This window comes from Anomaloglossus baeobatrachus, chromosome 3 (assembly GCF_048569485.1).
Source record: "Anomaloglossus baeobatrachus isolate aAnoBae1 chromosome 3, aAnoBae1.hap1, whole genome shotgun sequence".
In the NCBI taxonomy this organism is placed as follows: Eukaryota; Metazoa; Chordata; class Amphibia; order Anura; family Aromobatidae; genus Anomaloglossus; species Anomaloglossus baeobatrachus.
The window spans coordinates 135,612,230-135,639,742 of record NC_134355.1 but is presented as its reverse complement, the minus strand read 5'-3'; the positions used below and the strand labels follow the sequence as shown (position 1 = coordinate 135,639,742).

Genomic DNA, 27,513 nt, shown 5'->3' with positions numbered 1-27,513 from the left:
GAGCAGTAGAGGCGCGAAGGCCAAAACCCCGCCCCGAGAGAGGAGGGGCCGGAAAGAGCTAAGGGGGACGAAAACAAGATGTCTGCGCCCGACGGAGCCGCTGGAGGAGCGGTGGTCGCAGCCGCAGCGGCACCCGCGGATGGGAATGGGCCTGCCCAAGCCCCGGTTGTACCGGCGGGAGGTGCCGCGACCCCCGCGCTCGCTCAGGTCATGCCGTTTTCCTTGCCCTATGCACCCGGAGCTGCCTGGCTACCGCAGTATGATGGGAAACCGGATGCCCTACAGGCCTTCCGGAAAAAGCTTAACCCGTTGCTGGAGCTGTACCCCCTGACTGATAAGCAACGAGCGGCGATAGTGCTAGGCCAGCTAACCGGTGCGGCGGAGCAGGAAGCGGAGACCTGGGCCGAGGGGGACCGGCTCTCTGTAGCCACCATCTTTGAGAAGCTACAGACTGCCTTCGAGACCCGGACTGAAGCTGAGCTGAGGATGCAGTTTTACCAGTGCCGGCAACGAGCCGGGGATAGCATTCGGGACTATGCTCTACGTCTGCAGACCGCCCTCCGCACGCTGAAGCGGGTGAACTCTATTAATGAGGCGGATAGCAACAAGATGCTGGTGGAGCAATTTGCGCAGGGGATGAGGTCCCCTGAGGATCGTAAACAACTCCGGCTGTGGGCCCTGGAACACCCTGATGTGGACTTTGCTGTGTTAAAAGAGCGGGCTATCAAAGCACTCCAGCCCCCGGCTGCTGAAGTTCTGGAACCCGTCCCGTGGCCCGTCGAGACAGCTCCTGTTGTGGCGGCCTCAGCCAAACCAACCTCTGTAATGCCTGCAGCCCCAAGCAGCACAGTCGAAGAGTTGGCAGCCCAGGTCCGTCGCATGGACGGAGACCTTGCCAAAATCCTTGCTGCACTGCAACCTTTGACCAGATCTCAGCCTCCAGCGCAGATACAGCTTGCTGACAGTCCCGAGGATGTTCCCTGGATGCAGCAGAGAAGTGCTAACAACCCGCGGAGCAGACCTCCAATCTGCTACAAGTGCCGTAAGCCGGGCCATTACTACAGACAGTGCCCGTTAAACGAGCAACCCCTGGGGCCCCGGGCCAATCCTCAGGAGTAGAACATCGTGGCCCCCCGGACTGGCGAGACCGATATATCGGGGCCCGCCCTATCATCCCCGTGGCTGTGGACGGCATACCAGTGATGGCTCTCTTGGACACTGGATCACAGGTAACTACTATACCGTACAAGTTGTACCAGCGGTATTGGGCCGTAGACGAGCTGGCGCCCCCAGACAATAGCATAACGTTGATAGCCACTAATGGACTTCCATTGACCCAGGTGGGGTATAAACAAGTGGCTATGACAGTGGGGCAAGCTGAACTACAACACCAGGGTATGATTGTGATCATGAATGAACCCAGTGATCATAACCCGAAGATAGTGCTGGGAACCAATGTGATGGAACACTGCATGGCTGATGTGTTGACCCTATTGCAACAGCTGGCCGCCACAGCGGCGGGGAGCCGGCAGAGGGCTGTGCAGCGTGAAATCCGTGCCCTGATGTACCGCCAGCATGTAAGCTCAACAGGAGGGGAGATTGGTGGAGTGAGAGTGATGGATGTTCCTCCATTGACTGTGCCCCCTAGGAGTGAGATGATGATCTGGTGTAGGGCAGCAGTAGGGCCTCAGGGGCGTGACTACCCCGCAATGATGGAGCCCATGCCTTCCGAGCACTGGCCCACTGTAATGGCCGCCCGAGGGGTGGTGGATGTGAAGAAAGGGAGAGTGCCTGTGAGAGTGTTGAACTGTGGGGAGGAAGAAGTCAGGCTTCCCCGGTATGCCACCATTGCCAAGCTGCTTACCCTGGACCCTCACACTATCCATGAAGCCAGCCCATCCACACCCCAACCTGCCACCAACACTCCCCCACCTCAGGGGGACATAAAAGAGTGGCACCAACAGCTACATGTAGGCACTGATGATACCCCTACACATCACAGGGCAGGGGTACACAGGGTGGTGCAGGAGTACGAACAGGTTTTCAGTAAGCACCCCCTAGACTTCGGGCAGATCAAGGGGGTCCAACACCACATTCCCACAGGTGAACATCCCCCTGTCAAAGAGAGGTACAGACCTATTCCCCCTGCACATTACCAGTGTGCCAAGGATATGTTGAGGAATATGAAGGAGGCGGGGGTTATTCGGGATAGCTGTAGTCCCTGGGCCGCTCCGTTGGTACTGGTTAAGAAGAAGGACGGTACCATGCGGATGTGTGTGGACTACCGGAAGATCAACCAGATAACCCATAAAGATGCCTATCCATTACCGCGTATTGAAGAGTCTTTGGCCGCACTGAGGACTGCAAACTACTTCTCGACCCTTGACCTCACCAGCGGGTACTGGCAAGTGGCCGTGGCTCCAGAGGACCGGGAGAAGACCGCCTTCACCACCCCGATGGGGCTCTGCGAATTCAATAGCATGCCGTTTGGGCTGTGCAATGCCCCTGGGACCTTCCAACGGTTGATGGAGTGCTGTCTGGGACATTTAAACTTCGAGACCGTCCTGCTGTATTTGGATGATGTGATTGTTTATTCCCAGACGTATGAAGCCCATCTGGAGCACCTGGCCGAGGTGTTCGCGTCCCTTGCCACGTACGGGATGAAGTTGAAGCCCTCAAAATGCCACCTGCTGAAACCCAGGGTGCAGTATCTAGGGCATGTGGTGAGTGCGGATGGTGTCGCCCCCGACCCTGAGAAGATCATTGCCATCCAAAGCTGGCCGAGACCAACTACAGTGAGGGAGGTAAGGCAGTTTCTGGGTCTGGTGGGGTACTATCGGCGCTTTATAAAGGGGTACACGAAGATGGCTGCCCCATGCAAGATCTCCTCGTGGGACAGACCAAAGGTGGTAGACCCATCGGAGCCCCACTGTCGTGGGAGGACAAGCATGAGGAGTCCTTTTGCCAGTTGAAGGCGGCCCTGACCGGAGAAGAGGTCCTGGCGTACCCTGACTATGGGCGCCCATTCATCCTCCACACGGACGCCAGTAACGTGGGGCTAGGAGCGGTCCTATCCCAGGTCCAGGATGGAAAGGAGAAGGTGATTGCCTACGCCAGCCGAAAACTCCGGCCGACCGAAAGGAACCCTGAGAACTATAGCTCCTTCAAGCTCGAGCTACTGGCGTTGGTGTGGGCTATCACGGAGCGGTTCCGTCACTATTTGGCGGCAGCAAAATTCACCGCATTCACGGACAACAATCCGCTGACTCACCTGAACACGGCCAAGTTGGGCGCGCTGGAGCAGCGGTGGGTAGCCCGGTTAGCCAACTATGATTTCACCATAAAGTACCGAGCTGGTCGTGTCAACATCAATGCAGATGCACTCTCCCGGATGCCCCATTTGTCAGAAGAGGGGTGCGAGGATGACGACCTCGAGGAGATTGAGTTGCCTGCGTTTCACCAGCCGCCTACTGAGAGGGTACAAGTATGTCAGCAAAGGGTGGATCTGGACCCGCAGCCCAGTCAAGAGTGGCAGGACGCCCAGGACCAAGCGCCGGCTGTCCGCCTTGTCAAGACCCTGGTGGAACAAGGTGCTATGGGAATAGACCCTGCCGCTCCAGCCGAAGCCCAACGCTTGTGGAAAGAACGGAAACGGCTTTACCTACACCAAGGGAGGCTGTACCGTGAGCTGATCAACCCGAAGACCCATGAGAAAATATGCCAGTTAATCGTTCCTCAAGCTGATGTCGCTACTGTCCTACAGGCATACCATGATGGTGCTGGCCACTTCGGGTGGAAGAAGCTGGAGATGCTGTTGAGGGAGCGGTTCTATTGGAGTGGGATGCGTGAATCGGTGGAAGCCTGGTGCCAAGAGTGCGGTCCTTGTACGCTGAGAAGAAAGGACGAGACTAGCCAGAGGACACCGTTACATCCCATAGTCACCCATCAGCCGCTGGAGCTGGTCGCCCTAGACCATGTCAAACTCACCCCTAGCCGAAGTGGATACACCTACGCCTTGACCATGGTAGACCACTACTCAAGATTTATGGTGGTAGTCCCCGTTAAGGACCTGACTGGTCGAACCGCTGCTCGAGCGTTCCAGGCCTATTTTTGCCGACCCCATGGGTACCCCGAGAAGGTGCTGACTGACCAAGGCCCGGTTTTTGAAGCAGAAGTGTTTCACGAATTCTGCCAGTTGTACGGCTGCAAGAAGATCCGGACCACTCCGTACCACGCCCAGACCAACGGCATGTGCGAGAAAATGAACCATTTGGTCCTGGGGCTCCTCAAGACGCTACCACTGGAAGAACGGAACATGTGGCCAGAAAAGTTACCCGACTTGGTCGACATGTACAATAATATCCCGTCCAGCTCGACGAAGTGCACCCCAGCGTATCTGATGAGGGCTCGTCCTGGCCGCCTGCCGGTGGATCTGGAGATGGGGTTGGAGGCCCCGGAAGCACTCCCTTCAACGGCAGAGTGGGAAAGTCGGAGGAGGGCCCAATACCGGCAAATCCAGGAGTATGTGGAGAAAAACCTCAGTCGGAGTCGAGAACAGCAAGAGCACCGGTTCAATCAGAAGGCACCCGCAGGTCCTTTCCAGCCAGGAGATGTGGTGCTGAAACGGAAGAAGAAAGCCCACAAACTGGATGATCAGTGGGAGCAAGTCCCTTACGTCATACAACCCACAGAGTGGGACGATGGGAAGACCTACCAGATCAGTCGTGACCAAGGGGGTACCCTGGCCACCGTTTCTCGGGACCATCTGAAAAAATGCCCCCCAGCGTTGAAGGCAGAGGCTGAAGTACCGGTTCCTCCACCAGTGGAAAAGGCGGCAGAGGTAATCCACACTGTGATGGGTGACTTCCCAGCAAACTGGCCTACACAAAACGGCGCGGTGATACTTCCAGTGATACTGTTCCCACAACCCGTGGATGAAGAAGTAGTGGAAGCGGTTAACCGTGAGCCAGAACCAGTGCCAGTGCCCAGGGATGAACCTGTACCCAGCCCCCCTACACCTCCGCCTGCTCCATACTATAGCAGGGAGGAGGAACCGATTGTTCCCTCTACCCCACTGTCTAGCAACACTGACACCGGGCCCCGAAGGTCCACCCGTTCCAACCTAGGTAGACCCCCACTTAGGTACAGGGAGACCGTTCTATGAGTAAAAGGGGTCCGCAAATGTGAAGGAGTGGTTGTTTGTTTGAAAAGTTGAAAGTTTGAAAGTCCTGCCAATGAAGAAAATGATTACCGAACAGTAACCTGATTTGTTTGTTGATTTGCAACCGGCTGGAGCCGGCACCGTTGTCCCCGTGGGGACCGTTTAAAATGCATGGGAACTATCCATGGACAAGCCCGTGAACTTGCAGGGCAACCACAGACGTTAGTGGCTTGTAAATATGTTGGTTACCGTTACCGTTTTCCGCAGTGCCGCCTCCGGAGAGGCAGGTTGGAGGGAGGGCCCTGAGCAGAGCAGGCCAGGGCCCAGCCACCAAAGGAACCGGTGGCTACCCTCTGGAGGGAAGGACAGATCCCGCTTGGGTACCGTGTGCTGGACTGTGGGTCAAGGGGTGCTGCCTGGGTTTTAGGGGCAGCATCAGGGCCAGGTTACTTGGGTGGGAGAGAGCGGAAACCGTAACTGTAAACCGTTGCAACGTTAAAAGTAAATGTGCCTCCCGTCTTGGGAAGAAGTTATTAAAAATGTTATTATTGTTTGCTTAACCTTGTTACCCCTTTTTCAGAAAAATAAAACCGGTGTAGGACGGCAGCCCGCGGACGGTCTGCATTTTGCTAAGGGGGAATGTGTCGCCCTGGGCAAGCCAGGGGACACAGGTCACAACACCACCACACCCCACACTCCAGGTAGGCACATCACAGCTAACCAGAAATCCTTGTTGCCTTCCTCCAGAGGCTGATGATTCACACCAGGGGGTGGGCCAGGTGGTTGGCTCCGCCCACCTAGGAGATCACAGCTCTGGAGGCGGGAAGTACCAGGCAGTCAGCTCAGGGACGAGCTTGAGTAAACAGAGATTAGCCCGGGGAGGGCAAGAGTAAACAACGGAGTTGAGTGAGGAGCAGATAAGAGAAGTGAAAGTGGAGGAAAGAAAAGTGGAAAAGGAGGAAAGCAAGAGGTGGTGACAGAGCAGAGAGTGTGCAAAGCCTGAAGGGTCCAGCTTTGTGGAGGGCCAGAACAGCAAGGTCAGCGACGGCGGTGACTGTCTGGAGGGGGACCGTTTGGAAGTTCCTGGAAGGACCCCGTTGGCTGTGTGCCCGGTGGTCTGGAGCAGTGTTCCGAAGGACAGTCAGCACCAGGGCAGGGGCCTCTCGGACCCCGGCAAGGCTAGGAGTCGCCAAATTTGCCGAATCCGTCAGTGAAGGGGACGTAGATCCCCCAGCAACCAAGTCCCGATTGACGGCAACAGCCCAACCTGAAGCAGAGAGACACCGCCACCGCCAAGGCACCTGTTTCTCAGGGCCAGCGCCTGCGGGCAAAGTGTAGAGCTCCTCCGGCCCAGATTGCAGTCGGGGAGCGAGTAACCGGAGGGAATCCACCGCTACCATCAGTCAAACTTAGGTGCAAGGAAGAGGGACATCACCGTCACCTACCGGGAGTGCAGGTGCAGCCGTCTGTGGGACCGTCCTACCAGCCGTTTGGTTTACCGTACAAACTGTGTCCATGTCTCAGGCTGAGTGAGTACCACAGTGCCGCAAGGCACAGCGCTGCCCCCGCGTCCCTGCGCCCACCAGGCCCCGCACCTCACAAACCATCACCGGGCCCCGGGATCACCAACCCCTACCCACGGAGGGGCAACACAACACCTGGCTGCTCCGCATCACCATCCCCGGGACCCCCGAATTGAGCAGCGGTGGTGAAATCACCACAACCGTGGGTGGCGTCACGAACTATAACAATCCCCCACACCCAACCACAAATCCCCTTTCACTCACGGGCGAGGAATGTCGCTCGAGGAACCCCGGGATCCGGCCCACAGCTCGAGCCACCACTGAGCAGCTGCCGGACCCGAGCAGAAGGGGTGAGCGTAGTGTGCCGACACCCTCCTCCCCGCCCGCGACACTTGTATATGTGAGTACTGTATGGCATTATGTGAGCACTGTATGGCACTGTGTGACACTGTATGGCACTATGTCACACTGTATGGCACTATGTGAGTACTGTATGGTACTATGTAACACTGTATCACTCTGTCACACTGTGTGGCGCTATGTGACACTGTATGGCACTATGTGAGCACTGTATGGCATTATGTGACACTATATGGCATTGTGAGTACTGTATGGCACTATGTGAGTAGTGTATGGCACTCTGTCACACTGTATGGCACCATGTGAGCACTGTATGGCATTATATGAGTACTGTATGGCATTATGTGAGCACTGTATGGCATTATGTGAGTACTCTATGGCACTATGTGACATATTTTTGGAGTGTGTAGCAGACCTTGATGTATTTTCTGCTCTTTGCTTCCCTGATTTGTGGATTGTTGCACCACATACCTGTGTCCTAATCACTCTACAAGCGCTGCAGTCACTAGGGGATTGTACCTCTGCGGACAGGTCCAGAATTAATATCACTGATATCACACTAATTAGTCCTCGATTAATGACTCCGCGCCCCTCCCCACACACACACACAATACAATGCACCCACATTACCCCTCCCCCCACACACAGAATACAATGCACGCCCATTATCCCTCCACACACACACACACACACACACACACACATACAATACAATGCACTCCCATTAACCTCACACACACACACACACACACAATACAATGCACCCCCATTACCCTCACAGACACACACACATACAATGCACGCTCCATTACCCCTCCCCCCACACAATACAATGCACCCCCATTACCCCTCCCGCTACACACAATACAATGCACCCCCATTCCCCCCACACAAACACACACACAATACAATGCACCCTCCATTACCCCCCCACACACAATACAATGCACCCCCATTACCCCTCCCGCTACACACAATACAATGCACCCCCATTCCCCCCACACAAACACACACACAATACAATGCACCCTCCATTACCCCCCCACACACAATACAATGCACCCCCATTACCCCTCCCGCTACACACAATACAATGCACCCCCATTCCCCCCACACAAACACACACACACAATACAATGCACCCTCCATTACCCCCCCACACACATACGATAATACAATACACCCCCCATCATCCACTACACACACACACACACACAATACAATGCACGCTCCATTACCCCTTCCCCCCACACATAATACAATACACCCCTCCCCATCACCCAATCACCCACTACACACACACACACACACACACACACACAATACAATGCCCCCTCCATTACCCCCTCCCCAGACAAAATACAATGCACCCCCCATCACCCCCTACACACACAAATTACACTACCCCATCACTACACACTCCTGCCTCCCCCCTCCCTCGGAATACAGTACTCCCCCTCTGCCTGTCACAAAGCTGTGATCCTTCACAAATGTTCCCCATTATGTGTCCTCAGCCTCTCCCCACTCATCCCCATTAATTAAACCTTTCATCTTCGGCTCCTCCATGGAGCGCTTACCGCTGCTTGATGCATCCAGTGTGGCGCCCTCAGCACTGTGATGATGTCAGCAAGGTGCTGATCTCATCACGTTGCTGCACGTCGGGGACGGGGCCCAGTCCCGGTGCGCTGTTCAAATGTATTTACGTCTGAAAGACGCAAATACATTTGCATAGGAAGGAGGAAGCTGCAGTCACCGGCACCGCCACCGCCGCGCTCCTCAGCAGTGTGTGCATGCTGGGCACACTGTCACACAACAGGACCGGCACAGCACAGCGCGCTGCCTCCTGCTCCAGCTAGTGTGCCCGGCATGCACACACTGCTGAGGAGCGCGGCTGCAGATACAGCGGCCCACTACAGGCACCGGCCCATCTGGCATTCGCCAGAATTGCCCTATGGTCAGTCCAGGCCTGCGGCTACGTCATACACACTCGTCGGTCCTTCGTAGGTGCACTACAATACTTTGATCTGCCCTGCTTAGGTAAATCAAAGTGTACCTGCTCAGGACCTGAATGCCGGCGAGTGTGTATGACGTTGGACCCGTCATGCACCGCGGCTAGAGAAGAAGGAGAACAAAGATGGCCGAAAGAGGCGGCGCCGGCACCGGACAACGGAGAAGCCCATAAGGCCCACAGCGCGACCGTTAGGTAGGTATTATAAAGTGTTATTTATGTTATACCCCTGGCCTGGGCTCTTATATACAGCATGTTAGAATGCTGTATATAAGAACCCGGTGGTGGTGGCCGCAGCTTATAGGCAAAAAAGTGGTGACAGGTTCCCTTTAAGCTTTTGGAACTTCTTAGAGGTCGTAAAATTCTTACCTTGAGACAGGAGGCTGTCCTGCCACTGAATCATCTGTGAAAAGGTTTGGCAAGTCCTAAAAGTGAATTTAACAAGTTAGGGCCATTGATTTTTTTAATAATTTAATAATTGCTTTGCTTTTTTCTCCATTAATTGTTGGTTCATACATAATTAGAATGTAAACTACTGATCTAATATGCTCTAATATAACATACGCCGCACAATCCATAGGATACATCTCAAGTCGAATCACTACAGATTAGACTAAAAATGGTAAACCAAACTGTGAAGAAATGTTACTATATGTGGACATGAAGGTGCAGTTATCTGAAATAGGGGATTATTACTTAGGTACTATTTAACAATGAGCCTCTATTTAAGTTAAGCATGGCATTTTATAGTACATTTTTGTGCTGTAGTATCAGGATCCCAAACTGCAAGTTGCCAATCAGTGGTGGTGGCGGAGTGACATTGATTAGCTAGGCTTCCTGTCTCATAACATCGAGACCTCTAGTGATAATTTTCTGCTGCTAAAACACTGATTGTATTGAAACTATAGCACACATCCCAATAAGTGACACATCCCTGCAATTAGGCTCTCTGCCCCTACGTTATGTTGCTCTCAGATTAAACAGCAAAAGCCTATTCTATCACAAATGCGTGTAAAGGCAGACTGCATGGATAGGGGCTGGATTTTATACACCAGCGACAATGGGACTAAATAGAACAAAAACCTAAGTTATAGGGGCTCTCTCACCAGGTTTTTACCACTTAATCTGAGAGAAGTATAATGTAGAGATGAGATCCTGATTCCAGCGATGTGTCACTTACTGGGTAGCTTCGTGTAGTTTTGATAATTTACTGCTGATTAATCAGTGATTTGATCATTAGAGGAATACTTGGCCTGTTTCCAGGTAGTCCAGCATATTCATGAGGTCTTTATAATCACTCCACATTTAAATAAGTGATAGATTTGCAGAAAAGAAAACAGTGATTTTATCAAAATGATAGGAAGCAGACCAATAAGTAATACAATACTAGAATCAGGGTTTCTGTTTCTACATTATGCTGCTTTCAGGTGGAGTAGCAAAAACCTGGTGATAAATTCCGTTTAATAATTGAGAGGTATATCTGTGACATGGAGTTTTGCACAAACTTTGCCAACTGTCACGGTGGCGTCAGCCTCTGTTCAGATAGCAGATTCTGACAAGCCACCCAATGGTTTCTCAGGCGTCCACCTACTGTGTGCTGATTCATAAGCAGGCTAGCAAGAGTTAATCTATGCTAGTGTGCTTTCTCATTTGGTCACATGTTGTGGGGAGACCTATCACATCTGTTCCCCTCCTATTTATGCTGGTTGAATCCTTACACTCATACCAGCTATAGTTTATTCTATGTTTGTCTGTGAGGTGTGGTGTCCCAGACTGTCTGGTGAAAGTTATGCTTACTTGCTTGGTGCGATTGTGGAGTTTACCCCTATTTTGCAGCTTCCTTCCTGCTCTTGTTTTCCTGTTAAATCTCTTATTGTCTTATGTGTGCTTGCATGCTGTTTTGACAGAGTTTTGGTTTACGTGTTTGCAGGGGTGGGATTCAGCCGGTTCTATCCGGTTCGGGCGAAAAGGATGTTAAAATAGCAGCCGGTTCCCCGAACCGGCAAGAAATGGCTCTGACTATCCGGTTCTCTGTATTCACTTGTGTTAGTGTCTGAAAGACACTAACACAAATGAATCCCCATATCTCCGTACACGCTGCGCTTCCGGGTTCAGTGGAACCTGTCTGCTCCCTGACCTGGCGTGCAGCGACGCGCTGACACTGCAGAGGTCATGGCAGCGTGCTGAGGTTGCTCATCCTGCTGCATCCTGCCATCGTCAGTGTGCCTGGAGACTGTCACGGAGGATGACAGAGGAGAGGCCGCCGGTGCTTGAAGCAGGTAAGCACTCAGTGAGCCGAATCTGCAGGGGAGAGGAGCCGCATAAGATGGGAACTATATGGGAAAAGGAGCCATATGGTACAGGATCCGCAGGGGAAAAGGATCTTATGGGATGAGATCTGCTGGGGAAAGAGGCCATGATGGGATCTGCAGGGGAAAGAGGCCATGATGAGATCTGCAGGGGAAAGAGGCCATGATGAGATCTGCAGGGGAAAGAGGCTATAATGAGATGGGATCTGCAGGGGAAAGAGGCTATAATGAGATGGGATCTGCAGGGGAAAGAGGCTATAATGAGATGGGATCTGCAGGGGAAAGAGGCTATAATGAGATGGGATCTGCAGGGAAAAGAGGCCATAATGGGATGGGATCTGTAGGGGAAAGAGGCCATAATGGGATGGGATCGGCCGGGGAAAGAGGCCATAATGGGATGGGATCTGCAGGAGAAAGAGGCCATAATGGGAAGGGATCTGGAGAGGAAAGAGACCACATGGTATGGGATCTGTAAGGGGAAAGGAGCCACATGGGATGAGATCTGTATGGGGAAGGTCGCCCATTCCAATTTTAGCAGGGCTCCTTTAGTAATAATTTTTAAAAATTGTAGAAAAAACGTTTAATACAATAAGACTGACAGTGACTGGAACTACTGGTGCTGGACAGGAGAGTGACGGTAGAGGAAGGGAAGAAGGGGAAAGAGATTATACTTTAAATTACTTGTATTTTGTGGTTAAGGAAAGTGCGTGTAAATGGGTGTGGCTAACAAAATGGGTGTGGTTACAGAATGGGTGTGGTTACAGAATGGGTGTGGGTTTAAAATGGGCGGGGTTTACAGAGAACCTGTTAAAAATTTGAATCCTACCCCTGCTTGTCTATCTATCTATGGGTAACATCGCACTCTTGTCCCGTCCCTCGTCATATCAGGACTGGTCAGGAGCAGGGCCAGGAAGGAGACTTGGCATTTCTACTATCAGGAATATCCCTGAGATTAAGGATAGCATAGGGGCCCCCTAGTTTGAGGGACAGATTAGGAGTCTGGTTCACCACTATCCCATAGTCATCGTCACAGTATCCCAATGTTTTTGTCTATATAGTGAACATTAGGCATGATTATCATGGTATATATGTTAACAAATCAAATCAACATTGATGCATTGTCTTTTGGAAAGACTTCTACTTTAGAAGTACTACAAGAATAATGCTCAACATACATGAAGAAGCAAATCATACCGGAATATCATTTGGATGCTCTGTCTTAAGCACTTTAAGTGCTAGAAATGCAGCCTCCTTTTTTGCCGATTTCTTTGTCGTTTTCATACTACTTTGTGGAAAGGTTCTGGTTCCGATCTTTGCACTACAGGAATATCTGTACATCACATTGATAGAAAGCGAAAGAAAACAGTTAGACCAGGATTAGGCTAGCATATGAGAAATCGCCCGTATCATCATCCATAATCCAAATGTGTGTCCATCAATTTTTATACATTAACATAAAGAAAATGTACAAGAAAAAGAAAAAGTCCATCTTTTTTGGTGTTAACAAAAGGGCAGTTAACCATAGGTTTTCTGCACCTTCAAAAAGAATGTCACTAAACAGAGGCCAAAAGGAGTCCGGAATAACTCTGCTGTCTCATTGTATATCACAAAAGTAAGTACACCCCTCACATTTTTGTAAATATTTTATTATATCTTTTCATAGGCAACACTGAAGATATGACACTTTGATACAATGTAAAGTAGTCAGTGTACATCGTGTATAACAGTGTAAATTTGGTGTGACCTTTACATAACTCAACAGACACCCATTAATGTCTAAACAGCTGGCAACAAAAGTGAGTTCACCACTTAGCAAAAATGAACAAATTGTTCCCAATTTGCCATTTTCCTCCCCGGTGTCATGTGACTCATTAGTGTTACAAAGTCTCAAGTGTCAATGGGGAGCAGGAGTGTTACATTTGATGTTATCGATCACACACTAATTCATATTGGTCACTGGAAGTTCAGCATAGCTTCTCATGGCAAAAGGTCTCTGAGGATCTGAAAAAACTAATTGTTGCTCTACATAAAGATACTCTAGGTTATATGATGATTGTCAACAACCTGAAACTGAGCTGCAGCATGGTGGCCAAGACCATACAGTAGTTTAACAAGACAGGTTCCACCCAGAACAGGCCTCACCACTATCGACCAAAGAAGTTGAGTGCAGGTGCTCAGCGTCATATCCAGAGGTTATCTTTTCAAAATAGATGTATGAGTACTGCCAGTATTGCTGCAGAGATTAAAGAGGCAGGAGGGGGGGGCAACCTGTCAGCACTCAGACCATACTCTGCACACAGCATCAAATTGGTCTGTATGGCTGTTGACCCAAAAATAAGCCTCTTCTAAAGATGATGCAGAAGCTAGCCTACAAACAATTTACTGTAGACAAGCAGACTAATGATATGGATAGCTGGAACCATGTCCTGTGATGTCTCTGATGAGAGATACAGATAGTGTCAAGTGTGTGTGGAGGCAACCAGATAAAGCGTACAAAGACAAGTGTGTCTTGCCTACAGTCAAGCATGGTGGTGCGAGTTTCATAGTTTTGGACACGAGTGCTGCTGGCTATGGTTAGCTACAGTGCATTGAGAGAACCATGTATGTCAATATGTAGTGTGACATACTGAAGCAGTGCATGATCCCCTCCTTTCGGAAACTGGACCACAGGGCAGTATTTCAACATGATAACTCCAAACATACCTCCAAGCTAGCTGTCTGCTTTACCTTAGCTGGCTACTAAAAATAAGGGGACCCCATGTCGTTTATTAAAACAAATTAATGAATTTGCCGCTAAAAACAAAGCTAAACACCCTGTAGTGCCATATGGCACCAAAAGGGTGCAAGCTGACAATATGCAGAGGGGTGGGACATTATATATAAATTGCACAACAAATTGTATGGTCCATTTTCTCCTGTTACCCTTGTAAAAATAAAACAAATAGGGTTAAAGAAACATTTTTGTGGTATAAATGTATTTTTTCAATTTCATAGCTCAATGTTATAAAATTCTGAGATGCACTTGTGGGATCAAGGTGCTCACCACAAACCTAGATACATTTCTTGTGGGGCCTTGTTTCCAAAATGGGATGACTTGTGAGGGATTATCACTAGACACATCAGAGGCTCTGTAAACGTGACATGGCGTCCATTATCTATTCCAGCCAATTTCACGGTTCAAAATTCAAATAGCACTCCTGCCCTGCACCCAAACAGTAATTTTCCACCACATATGGAGCATCCCTGTATTCAGGAGAAATTGCACAACAAATAGTTTATTTTCTCCTGATACCCTTGTGAAAATGAAACAGTTGAGGCAAAAGCAACATTTTTGTGGGAGAAAAAAGTAAAATCTTCCATTTTTCTTTTTCTACATTGCTTTAATTCCTGTGATGCACCTAAAGGGTTAATAAACTTCTTAAAAGTGGTTTTGAGCACTTTAAGAGGTGCAGTTTTTAAAAATGGTGTCTTTTTAGAATTTTCTGTCACATAGGCTCCTCAAAGTTACTTCAAATATGATGTGGTCCCTAAACAAAAAATTAGTTTTGTAATTTTTTTTGGAAAAATTAGACATTACTATTAAACTTTTAACCTTTCTAATTTCCGAACAAAAAAATTATTTTTCAAAAATGGTGATAATGTAAAGTAGACATGTGGAAAATGTTATTTATTAATGAATTTGTGTGATATAACTATCTAGTTTAAGGGTATAAAAATCAAAGCTAAAAAAATGACAAAATGTTCACCTTTTTTGTCAAACTTTTAATATATTCAGACATAAATGCAAATAATATGAATTACAATATGTGATAGAAAAAACCTCTCAAGTCTCAGAAGCACTGGGAAATATTGAAGTGTGAAGGCCGGGGGGGTGAAGGGGTTAAAATAGTCAATACATATACTGTATGTATACAGGGCCGGATTAAGGTTGGTGGGGGCCCCTGGGCAGAAAATCTGGTGGGGGCCCCATAACGTTAACATTTTTAGCCATAACAGTAGAGCGCGAACTGTAGCATTTAGATAGAAAGCCAATGAACATTTATCCTGTTCTGCCACATTCAGATTTACAGTACTACAATACAGACACAGTCCAGGATCACTCACAGCCGTCACTTATACACAGAAAGTAGAGTTAAGGCTGCTTTACACATTTCGATCTCGTATGCGATCACACACGCCCCCATCGTATGTGCGGAACAGGCAATTTGTTGCCCGTGTCGCACAAACGATTACCCCCATCACACGTACCTTCCAAACGACCTCGCTGTGGGCAGCGAACATCCACTTCCTGGAGTGGGAGGGACGTTCGGCGTCACAGCAACGTCACACAGCGGCCGGCCAATAGAAGCGGAGGGGCGGAGATGAGCGGGGCGTAAACATCCCGCCCACCTCCTTCCTTCCGCATTGCCGGCAGTATGCAGGTAAGCTGCAGTTCATCGTTCCCGGGGTGTCACACGGAGCGATGTGTGCTGCCTCAAGAACGATGAACAACCAGACGTTCAATTTTTAGAAAATGAACGACGTGTCAGCGATCAACGTTTTAACGCACAATCAGGGTCGCACGTAGCTGTCACACACTACAATATCACTAACGATGCCGGATGTGCGTCACTTACGACGTGACACATCGTTATATATATTGGGGCGTGTAAAACTTTACTCACATTTTTTATTGATCCCAATGTTAAGGCAGCCAGGGCCGGCTCCAGGTTTTTGTGGCCTCCGGGTGAAAGAGTCTCAGTGGACCTCATCCACACACAGACACGCACATACACATACAGGCATACATATACATATTTGAAGACAAATTCAGAAAAATACATATAAACAGACAAATATATACACAGTCATATACACTGACATATATGCAGACACAGACGCATTAGGGCTCGTGCGCACGTTGCGTAATTCCATGCATTTACACTGCGTATAGCACTGCAGTGTAAATGCCTGCGTCCCCTATACAATCTATGTAGATTGTGCATGATACGTGCGCACGTAGCTTTTATGAACGCAGTGATTTGGGTGCTAAAATGTTGACCCAAATCCGTGCGTTCATAAAATGAGCATGTCAATTATTCCGTGCGCTATGGATGCAGCTCCCGCTCTGTCTATGGTGGGGGAAGCAGCCATAGCGCATGAAATCGGATTTTCTGTACAGAAAGAAGGGAATTTTGTTTACTTACCGTAAATTCCTTTTCTTCTAGCTCCAATTGGGAGACCCAGACAATTGGGTGTATAGCTATGCCTCCGGAGGCCACACAAAATATTACACTAAAAGTGTAAAGCCCCTCCCCTTCAGCCTATACACCCCCCGTACTGCTACGGGCTCATCAGTTTTGGTGCAAAAGCCAGAAGAAGGAAAAAATTATAAACCGGTTTAAAGTAAATTCAATCCGAAGGAATATCGGAGAACTGAAACCATTTAACATGAACAACATGTGTATACAAAAAACAGGGGCGGGTGCTGGGTCTCCCAATTGGAGCTAGAAGAAAAGGAATTTACGGTAAGTAAACAAAATTCCCTTCTTCTTTGTCGCTCCTAATTGGGAGACCCAGACAATTGGGACGTCCAAAAGCAGTCCCTGGGTGGGTAAATAATACCTCATAATAGAGCCGTAACGGCTCCGTCCTACAGGTGGGCAACTGCCGCCTGAAGGACTCGCCTACCTAGGCTGGCATCTGCCGAAGCATAGGTATGCATCTGATAGTGTTTCGAGAAAGTGTGCAGGCTCGACCAGGTAGCTGCCTGACACATCTGCTGAGCCGTAGCCTGGTGTCGCAAGGCCCAGGACGCTCCCACGGCCCTAGTAGAATGGGCCTTCAGTCCTGAGGGAACCGGAAGCCCCGAGGAACGGTAAGCTTCGAGAATTGGTTCCTTGATCCACCGAGCCAGGGTTGATTTGGAAGCTTGTGTCCCTTTACGCTGGCCAGCGACAAGGACAAAGAGTGCATCGGAGCGGCGCAGGGGCGCCGTACGAGAAATGTAGAGTCTGAGTGCTCTCACCAGATCTAACAAGTGCAAATCCTTTTCACATTGGTGAACTGGATGAGGACAAAACGAGGGTAAGGAGATGTCCTGATTGAGATGAAAAGTGGGCAAGGCAAATGGCCAGGGAGAAAACGCCTGAGCAGAGCACCACGACAGGAATATTTTCCACGTCCTGTGGTAGATCTTGGCGGACGTTGGTTTCCTAGCCTGTCTCATAGTGGCAATGACCTCTTGAGATAATCCTGAAGACGCTAGGATCCAGGACTCAATGGCCACACAGTCAGGTTGAGGGCCGCAGAATTCAGATGGAAAAACGGCCCTTGAGACAGCAAATCTGGTCGGTCTGGCAGTGCCCACGGTTGGCCGACCGTGAGATGCCACAGATCCGGGTACCACGACCTCCTTGGCCAGTTTGGAGCGACGAGGATGGCGCGGCGGCAGTCGGCCCTTATCTTGCGTAACACTCTGGGCAACAGAGCCAGAGGAAGAAACACATAAGGAAGCTGAAACTGCGACCAATCCTGAACTAAGGCGTCTGCCGCCAGAGCTCTGTGATCTTGAGATCGAGCCATGAATGTTGGGACCTTGTTGTTTGCTTCCCAGTTTTCTACGCCCGGGATGTGAACTGCGGATATGGTGGATGCTGTGGCTTCCACCCACAGCAGAATCCTCAGGACTTCCTGGAAGGCTTGCCGACTGCGTGTCCCACCTTGGTGGTTGATGTAAGCCACCGCTGTGGAGTTGTCCGACTGAATTCGGATCTGCTTGCCTTCCAGCCACTGCTGGAACGCTTTTAGGGCAAGATACACTGCCCTGATCTCCAGAACATTGATCTGAAGTGAGGACTCTTGCTGAGTCCACGTACCCTGAGCCCTGTGGTGGAGAAAAACTGCTCCCCACCCTGACAGGCTCGCGTCCGTCGTGACCACCGCCCAGGATGGGGGTAGGAAGGATTTCCCTTTTGATAATGAGGTGGGAAGAAGCCACCACCGAAGGGAAGCTTTGGTTGCTTGAGAGAAGGAGACGTTCCTGTCTAGGGACGTCGGCCTCCTGTCCCACTTGCGTAGGATGTCCCATTGAAGAGGACGCAGGTGAAACTGCGCGAAAGGGACTGCTTCCATTTCTGCCACCATCTTCCCCAGGAAGTGCATGAGGTGCCTGAAGGGGTGTGACCGACCTTGAAGGAGAGATTGCACCCCTGTCTGTAGTGAACGCTGTTTGTCCAGCGGAAGCTTCACTATCGCTGGAAGAGTATGAAACTCCATGCCAAGATATGATTGGACCGGTGTCAGATTTGACTTTGGAAAATTGATGATCCACCCGAAACTCTGGAGAATCTCCAGAGTAACGTTGAGGCTGTGTTGGCATGCCTCTTGAGAGGGTGCCTTGACCAGCAGATCGTCTAAGTAAGGTATCACTGAGTGACCCTGAGAGTGGAGGACCGCAACTACTGTAGCCATGACCTTGGTGAAAACCCTTGGGGCTGTCGCCAGGCCGAACGGCAGTGCCGCGAACTGAAGGTGTTCGTCTCCTATGGCGAAGCGCAAGAAGCGCTGATGCTCTGGAGCAATTGGTACGTGGAGATAAGCATCCTTGATATCGATCGATGCTAGGAAATCTCCTTGGGACATTGAGGCGATGACGGAGCGGAGGGATTCCATCCGGAACCGCCTGGTCCTTACGTGTTTGTTGAGCAGTTTTAGGTCCTTCTTTGGAACCACAAACAGGTTGGAGTAGAAACCGTGAACCTGTTGCTGAAGAGGAACCGGGACCACCACTCCTTCTGCCTTCAGAATGCCCACCGCCTGCAGAAGAGCCTCGGCTCGCTCGGGAGGTGGAGATGTTCTGAAGAATCGAGTCGGAGGACGAGAGCTGAACTCTATCCTGTAACCGTGAGACAAAATGTCTCTCACCCAACGGTTTTTTACTTGTGGCAGCCAGGTGTCGCAAAAGCGGGAGAGCCTGCCACCGACCGAGGATGCGGTGTGAGGAGGCCGTAAGTCATGAGGAAGCCGCCTTGGTAGCGGCACCTCCGGCGGTCTTTTTAGGGCGTTGATTTAGACCGCCATGCGTCGGCGTTCCTCTGATCCTTCTGAGGCCTTTTGGACGAGGAGAATTGTGACCTGCCCGCACCCCGAAAGGACCGAAACCTCGACTGTCCCCTCCTCTGTTGGGGTGTTTTTGGTTTGGCCTGGGGTAAGGATGTTTCCTTTCCCTTGGATTGTTTGATGATTTCATCCAATCTCTCACCAAACAAACGGTCGCCAGAAACTGGCAATCCAGTTAAGCACTTTTTGGAAGCCGAATCTGCCTTCCATTCCCGCAGCCACAAGGCCCTGCGTATTACCACCGAATTGGCGGCTGCAACCGCCGTACGGGTCGCAGAGTCCAGGACAGCATTAATAGCGTAGGACGCAAATGCCGACGTTTAAGAGGTTATGGACGCCACCTGCGGCGCAGACGTACGTGAGTGCGTCAATTTGCGCCTGACCAGCTGAGATAGCTTGGAGTGCCCATACGGCTGCGAATGCTGGAGCAAAAGACGCGCCGATAGCTTCATAGATGGATTTCAACCAGAGCTCCATCTGTCTGTCAGTGGCATTCTTGAGTGAAGCTCCATCTTCCACTGCAACTATGGATCTAGCCGCCAGTCTGGAGATTGGAGGATCCACCTTGGGACACTGAGTCCAGCCCTTGACCACGTCAGGGGGAAAAGGGTAACGTGTATCCTTAAGGCGCTTGGAAAAACGCTTATCTGGATAAGCTCGGTGTTTCTGGACTGCCTCTCTGAAGTCAGAGTGGTCCAGAAACATACTCTTTGTACGCTTGGGAAACCTGAAACGGAATTTCTCCTGCTGAGAAGCTGACTCCTCCACTGGAGGAGCTGAGGGAGAAATATTCAACATTTCATTGATGGACGCAATAAGATCATTCACTATGGTGTCCCCATCAGGAGTATCAAGGTTGAGAGCGGCTTCAGGATCAGAATCCTGATCAGCTACCTCCGCTTCATCATACAGAGAGTCCTCTCGCTGAGACCCTGAACATTGTGATGATGTCGAGGGAATTTCATAGCGAGCTCGCTTAGTTGGTCTGGGGCTGCGGTCCGTGTCAGAGACCTCACCCTGGGATCCATGAGACACCCCGGGAAGACATTGCTGTTCCAACTGAGGGGAACCAGGGGACAATGATACCACAGTGCCCCTGGCTTGAGATGCCGGCCTGGACTGCAAGGCTTCTAATATCTTAGCCATAGTCTCAGAAAGTCTTTCAGTAAAAACTGCAAACTCCGTCCCTGTCACCTGGACAGTGTTAACAGGTGGTTCTCCCTGGGCCACCCCTAGCAGAGGCTCCGGCTGAGAAAGTGCCACAGGGGCCGAGCATTGCACACAATGAGGGTCAGTGGAACCTGCCGGCAGTATAGCCGTACATGCTGCACAGGCAGCATAGTAAGTCTGTGCCATGGCACCCTTGCTATTTGTGGACGACATGCTGTTGTCTCCTCTGAGCAATACAGGAGGGTAAATAGCCACAAATCAACAGTGCACCATACAGTGTAAAGTATAGTCTATAATCATATAATCTATAAGTACACTTCTGCACTAGTGGGGCCAGCACCACAGGTGCTGCTTACCGCCTGCGCAAAGCGTTTGTGTGGGCACCAGAATTCCTGCCTGGGTCTCTTTGAGCTTGTCTCTCCTCTCCAGCGTTAGCAGAGCTGAGAGGAATGGCTGCCAGCGTCCTGGGGAGAGGAGGGAGCCGTGGGCGTGACCCAGAAAAGTGCGGGAACTGGTGCCCCACTGTGCAGAGTGAGGGGGGTGGAGTATGCAAAGCATGCTCCAGCCCTCAGTGCTGCCGACCTGTACAGCGTCCCGCCCTTCCCCTGACTGGCAGGGCTGGGGGCGGGAAAAGAATGAGACTAGGCCGCAGAAGCCGGGGACTATAGTTATAAGCGCGGCCGCCGTATAAGCGCGGTCGGCGCGGAAGTCCCCGGCGCACTAACAGTCCCAGCCGCGCCGCAGTGATAACCATGGCAGCGGCGGTCAGCGCGGCAGTCCCCCTACACAAATACACTCAGCGACGCTGAAGTGTATAGTGGCACAAATGCAGCCAGCGCTGCTGTCCCCGGTGCACTAGCACACCCAGCAATGCTGGAGTGTTGCTGTGCGCGGTCCCCACGGGGACACAGAGTACCTCCAAGTAGCAGGGCCATGTCCCTGAATGATACTCGGCTCCTATCCAGCAGGGTCCTCAGGAGCTGTGGATGGAGCACGGTCTCCTGTGCCTGGAGACCGATGGGATCCCACTTCACCCAGAGCCCTAATTGAGGGATGGGGAAGGAAAGCAGCATGTGGGCTCCAGCCTCCGTACCCGCAATGGATACCTCAACCTTAACAACACCGCCGACAAGAGTGGGGTGAGAAGGGAGCATGCTGGGGGCCCTGTTATGGGCCCTCTTTTCTTCCATCCGACATAGTCAGCAGCTGCTGCTGACTAAGCTGTGGAGCTATGCGTGGATGTCTGACCTCCTTCGCACAAAGCATAAAAACTGATGAGCCCGTAGCAGTACGGGGGGTGTATAGGCTGAAGGGGAGGGGCTTTACACTTTTAGTGTAATACTTTGTGTGGCCTCCGGAGGCATAGCTATACACCCAATTGTCTGGGTCTCCCAATTAGGAGCGACAAAGAAAACTGCATCCATTATGCAGTGTTTCTGCAGCGATTTCACGCGCACATGTGCTGTCAAATCGCTGCAGAATATTCAGCAGTTACTTGTGCATGAGCCTTTACAGGTATTAATATGGGGAAATCGCCAGCATCCTCACTCACCTCTCCCGCTTGTTTCCGTCCAGCTCCTTCAGGACATGTGGCTGTGTTTCACGATGGCTGTCACTAACGGACATGACTGCACACTGACAGCACTGCTGTATATACATCACAGGAGGGGCTGGGGGCTACAATATATACATTACAGGAGGGGCAGGGGGCATAGACGTTACTGGAGTGGCAAACAGCTTTGGTGGTGTACTCATTACTGCGATGGGTGACATAGCGCTCTGGGGGACCCATATAGTTCTGGGGGGGGCCGCACAGACTGCTCTAATTCATATATACACACACAGTACTGCTTCTTACACACACAGCTCTGACACACACACACACACTACAATGCACCCCCTACACACACACACACACACACACACACACACACACACTACAATGCACCCCCTACACACACACACACACACACACACACACAATGCACCCCACATCACCTCCTACACACACACAATGCACCCCACATCACCACACACTACAATGCATCCCCCCCACACACACACACTGCACCCCACATCACCTCCTACACACACACACAATGCACCCCACATCACCTCACACACACACACAAAATGCACCCCACATCACCACACACACACACACACACAATGCACCCCACATCACCTCACACATACACACACACACACACAAAATGCACCCCACATCACCTCACACACACACACACACAATGCACCCCACATCACCTCACACACACACACACACACACAAACACAAAATTCACCCCACATCACCTCACACACACACACAAAATGCACCCCACATCACCACACACACACACACACACACACACACAATGCACCCCCCCACACACACACACTGCACCCCACCACACACACACACACAAAATGCACCCCACATCACCTCACACACACACAATGCACCCCACATCACCTCACACACACACACACAATGCACCCCACATCACCTCACACACAGACACACACAATGCACCCCACATCACCACACACACACACACACACAATGCACCCCACATCACCTCACACCCACCCACACACAATGCACCCCACATCACCTCACACACACACACACACACACAATGCACCCCACATCACCTCACACACACACACACACAATGCACCCCACATCACCTCACAAACACACACACAATGCACCCCACATCACCTCTCTCTCACACACACACACACAGAATACAATGCACCCCCCCATTACCCCTCCCCCCACATACAATACAATGCACCCCCCCATTAACCCTCCCCCACACACAATACAATGCACCCCTCATTACCCTTCCCCACACAGAATACAATGCACCCTCCATTACCCTTCCCCACACACACGATACAATGCACCCTCCATTACCCCTCCCCCCCACACACAATACAACCCTCATCACCCCCTACACACACAAATTACACTGCCCCATCACTACACACTCCTCCCTCCCTCGGAATACAGTACTCCTCCTCTGCCTGTCACAGAGCTGTGTTCCTTCACAAATGTTCACCGTTGTGTCCTCAGCCCCTCCTCACTCATCCCCACTAATTACACCTGTCTCTTCAGCTCCTTCATGGAGCGCTCGCTTCCTCTTGTCCCCTGTGTGGCGCCTGCAGCACTGTGATGACGTCAGCAAGGTGCTGATCTCATCACGTTGCTGCACGTCAGGGGCGGGGCCGGGTCCCGGCGCGCTGTTCAAATGTATTTACGTCTGAAAGATGCAAATACATTTGAATAGGAACGGAAAGAGGAAGCTTCGGTCATCGGCTCTGCTGCGCTCCTCTACACTGGGTGCATGCCGAGCACAGCACACAGCAGAGCCGACAGAGCACAGCGCGCTGCCTCCTTCTAGTGTGCCTGGCATGCACACAGTGTAGAGGAGCGCAGCGGGGACAGCAGATACAGCGGCGCACTACACCGTGCCCCTGCTTCTAGGGAGGGGGAGGGAGAGGGGGAGGGGGGGCAGCTGCCCGCCCCTTGCTGGGTACGGCCGCAGCACATAGCAGGGAGCATTAGCACACCTGACCCCGGAAGTACAAGTGGCCGCTGGTACTTCCGGTGTCAATCAGCGTCCTGTGCCCGCAGTTTGTTTTTGCGTCTTAAAGACGCAGATACAAATAAATAGCGGTGCTTCAACACCCCGCGCCCCCCCCCCCCCCGAAAACACAGCTGATTTATTAGACTGTTTTTACGGAGGGGGAGAGGGTGTGAAGAAAAAAAAATGCTGACAGGTGCCAAGTATGGTGGGGGCCCCCTTAGAAGCTCTTTTGGTGGGGGCCCCTGGGCTGGAGCCCCGTCTGCCCCGCCTATAATCCGGCCCTGTATGTATAATACACTCAGCTGATCGAGCCCTTAGGGGGAGGTTACACAACAGTACGAACAATAGGTCCATCCTCATCCAGAAAAGTTGGATGATTTTTTTTCCTCACTTGTCACGTGGTGTTGTCGATGTGCGATCTGTTTTTTTTTTGGTTGTTTTTTTTCTTTACTAAGCAGTTATTAATCTTTTACAGGAGCATTTACAGTTTCTCATTCACAGCATGCTGTCATTTTATCGCCCAATGTTTTGATATCAGCATCAGCACTGCCCCATTAGATAACATTGGTCCTAATGCAAAACCTTTTGTTTTTATCTGTTTGCACCATTCCGATTTATACGGTGGTATGAGCGAGCTTTTACATGAATGGCGAATTTAGACGGGCTGATAGTTTGAAAACAAGCATCGTTGGAACATCCCTTCTAAACACGGCAGTAAACACCCCATAAGGCCCGTTTCACACGTCAGTGAAAAACACAGACTTTCTTCACTGACATGTAAAACACGGAGATGTCCCTCCGTGTTCCGTGATTCACGGCACACGTGGGTTGTCCATGTGCAATCCGTGATCCGTGATTGCACATGGACGTATGCTCACCTGCCCCAATCCTGCTCTCCATGGTGCTGAAGTCTCCAGCGCTGTAGTGTCCGTCCACCGCTCTCTGCAGTTACTTCCAGGTTGGCTCTGACTGCATTCATGAATATGCATGAGCTGGGTAGGAAGCTCCAGAGAGCGGGGGCTGCAGAGAACGTCGCTAGAAAGGCGAGTTGAAAATGTTCATTATTTTAAATGTCCGTGTTTTTCTGGTATGTGTTTCATGGATCACACCATAGTGTGGTCCGTGGGACATCAGTGATGCCAGAAAAAAACGGACAAGTCTCTGTACGGCAATCACGGACACGCGTGTACGCCGCACGAAGACACGGTCAGTGAAAAATCACTGATGTGTGCGCAGACCCATTGATTATAATGGGTCTGCGTATGTCAGTAATTCTGGTACGTATAAAGAAAAGCACAAACGTACCAGAATCACTGACGTCTGAAGCGAGCCTAAGGCCTCTTTCACACGTCAGTGATTCTGGTACGTTTGTGTTTTTTTTTATACGTACCAGAATCACTGACATACGCAGACCCATTATAATGAATGGGTCTGCTCACACGTCAGTGATTTTTCACTGCACGTGTCTCCGTGCGGCCTACCCGCGTGTGCGTGATTGCCGCACGGAGACATGTCCATTTTTTTCTGGCATCACTGATGTCCCACGGACCACGCAGTGGTGTGGTCCGTGAAACACGTGCCAGAAAAAAATGTGCTTTTAAAATAAAAAACATTTTAACTCACACGGCGTCCAGCGATGTCCTCTGCAGCCCGTGCAGCTTGCTGCTTCTGAGCCGGCTCATTATTGTCGCGCATATTCATGATGCACGACACAGCCGACCCAGAAGCAGCTGCTGCGGGGGTCAGCGCCGGCCGGATGCTGCACCGCGGGAGCAATCAGCACCATGGAGAGCGGGAGCGGGCGCAGGTGAGTTGATTACTAAGTGCAATCACGGACCACGGAGAACGGAGCCCAGATTGCACTTAGACAATCCACGTGTTCCACGTGTGCCGTGAATCACGGCACACGGAGGGACATGTGCGTGTTTTACACGCCAGTGAAAAACGTCAGTGTTTTTCACTGACGTGTGAAACGGGCCTAAAGGAGCAAAACTCGTTTGTTGAGTGCAACGATTTCTAAACAGGTTGTAACTTGATGTTGAATATACAGTGATTGTATTATCAATTATTATATAGAGGTCTTGACTTTTAATTTCTTCTAAAAAAAAAAAATAAATGAGCATAATTCATTACTTTACTTACTGTTGAAAATTATCTGGTCCACTAGCCACAAATCCAATTGTCCAATTATGCTTCTGGCAGAATTGATTGAGTAACGCAAAATACTCATGTTTGCACTAGTAACAAAATCAAATAGACAATTAGAATCAGTTTTCAGTATTAATATGTATGACATTACCAATTTCATAGAATTCCTAATGTGAGGGAATAAGTATTTGATCCCTTGCTGATTTTGTAAGTTTGCCCACTGACAAATACATGAACAGTCTATAATTAAGGGAACCTGTCAGGTCAAATATGCACTCTAACCTACAAGCAGGGTGATGTGTGGCCTAGAAACCCCTTCCTATCCATCCCTGTGTTGTAATATTGTGTAATATGAATCTATAAAAAAAAGTTTTAGAACTTACGTGTTCCCCATGTAAATAAGCAGAGTGTCTAGTCCCCAGGGTGTTGCTTAGCCCCGTGGACGTTTGCATGCTTTCCGTAGTATCACCATGGATTTACATGAGCGACGTCCCACTCAGCTCCTGGAGATCCCGCGCGTGCAAACCTCTCATTTGTGCAGCCTTTTTATCCGGGTGTTTACTTGCCGACTTTAGACGCGCTCTGCGCATGCTCGGAACCACAGGAGTCTTCTGACCATGCGCAGTGCGCTTGTGAAACCGAAAGCAAACATCCGAATTAGAAGGCTGCCTATGACCTTAAGAACATCGTCCCTACTGTCAAGCATGGAGGTGGAAACATTATGTTTTAGAGGTGTTTCTCTGCTAAAGGGCACAGGACTACTTCACCTCATCAATGAGACAATGGATGGAGCCATGTACGGTAAAATACTGAGTGACAACCTCCTTCCCTCTGCCAGAACATTAAAAATGGGTTGTGGCTGGGTCTCCCAGCATGACAATGACCCAAAACATACAGCCAAGACAATGAATGAGTGGCTCAAAAAGAAGCACCTTAAGGTCATGGAGTGGCCTAGCCAGTTTCCAAACCTTAATCACATAGAAAAACTATGGAGGGAGCTGAAGCTCCAAGTTGCCAAACGACAGCCTCAAAATTTTAATGATTTAGAAATGATCTGCAAATCGGAGTGGTCCAAAATTCCTTCTGACATGTGCACAAACCTTATCATCAACTACAAAAAAAGTCTGACTGCTGTGCT

General features: G+C 50.4%; 1 protein-coding gene across 1 annotated transcript in view; it reads right to left on the bottom strand.

The window, feature by feature from the left end:
• Positions 1-27,513, bottom strand: part of LOC142296190 (interferon-induced, double-stranded RNA-activated protein kinase-like) — a 166,739-nt gene that overhangs the window by 69,679 nt on the left and 69,547 nt on the right. Inside the window, exons 8-10 of the mRNA XM_075339493.1 lie at positions 26,370-26,464; positions 12,556-12,691; positions 9,422-9,477 (exon numbers count right to left, since the gene is read on the bottom strand). Coding sequence (XP_075195608.1) covers positions 9,422-9,477; positions 12,556-12,691; positions 26,370-26,464 — 287 coding nt within the window. The remainder of the gene's footprint in view (positions 1-9,421; positions 9,478-12,555; positions 12,692-26,369; positions 26,465-27,513) is intronic.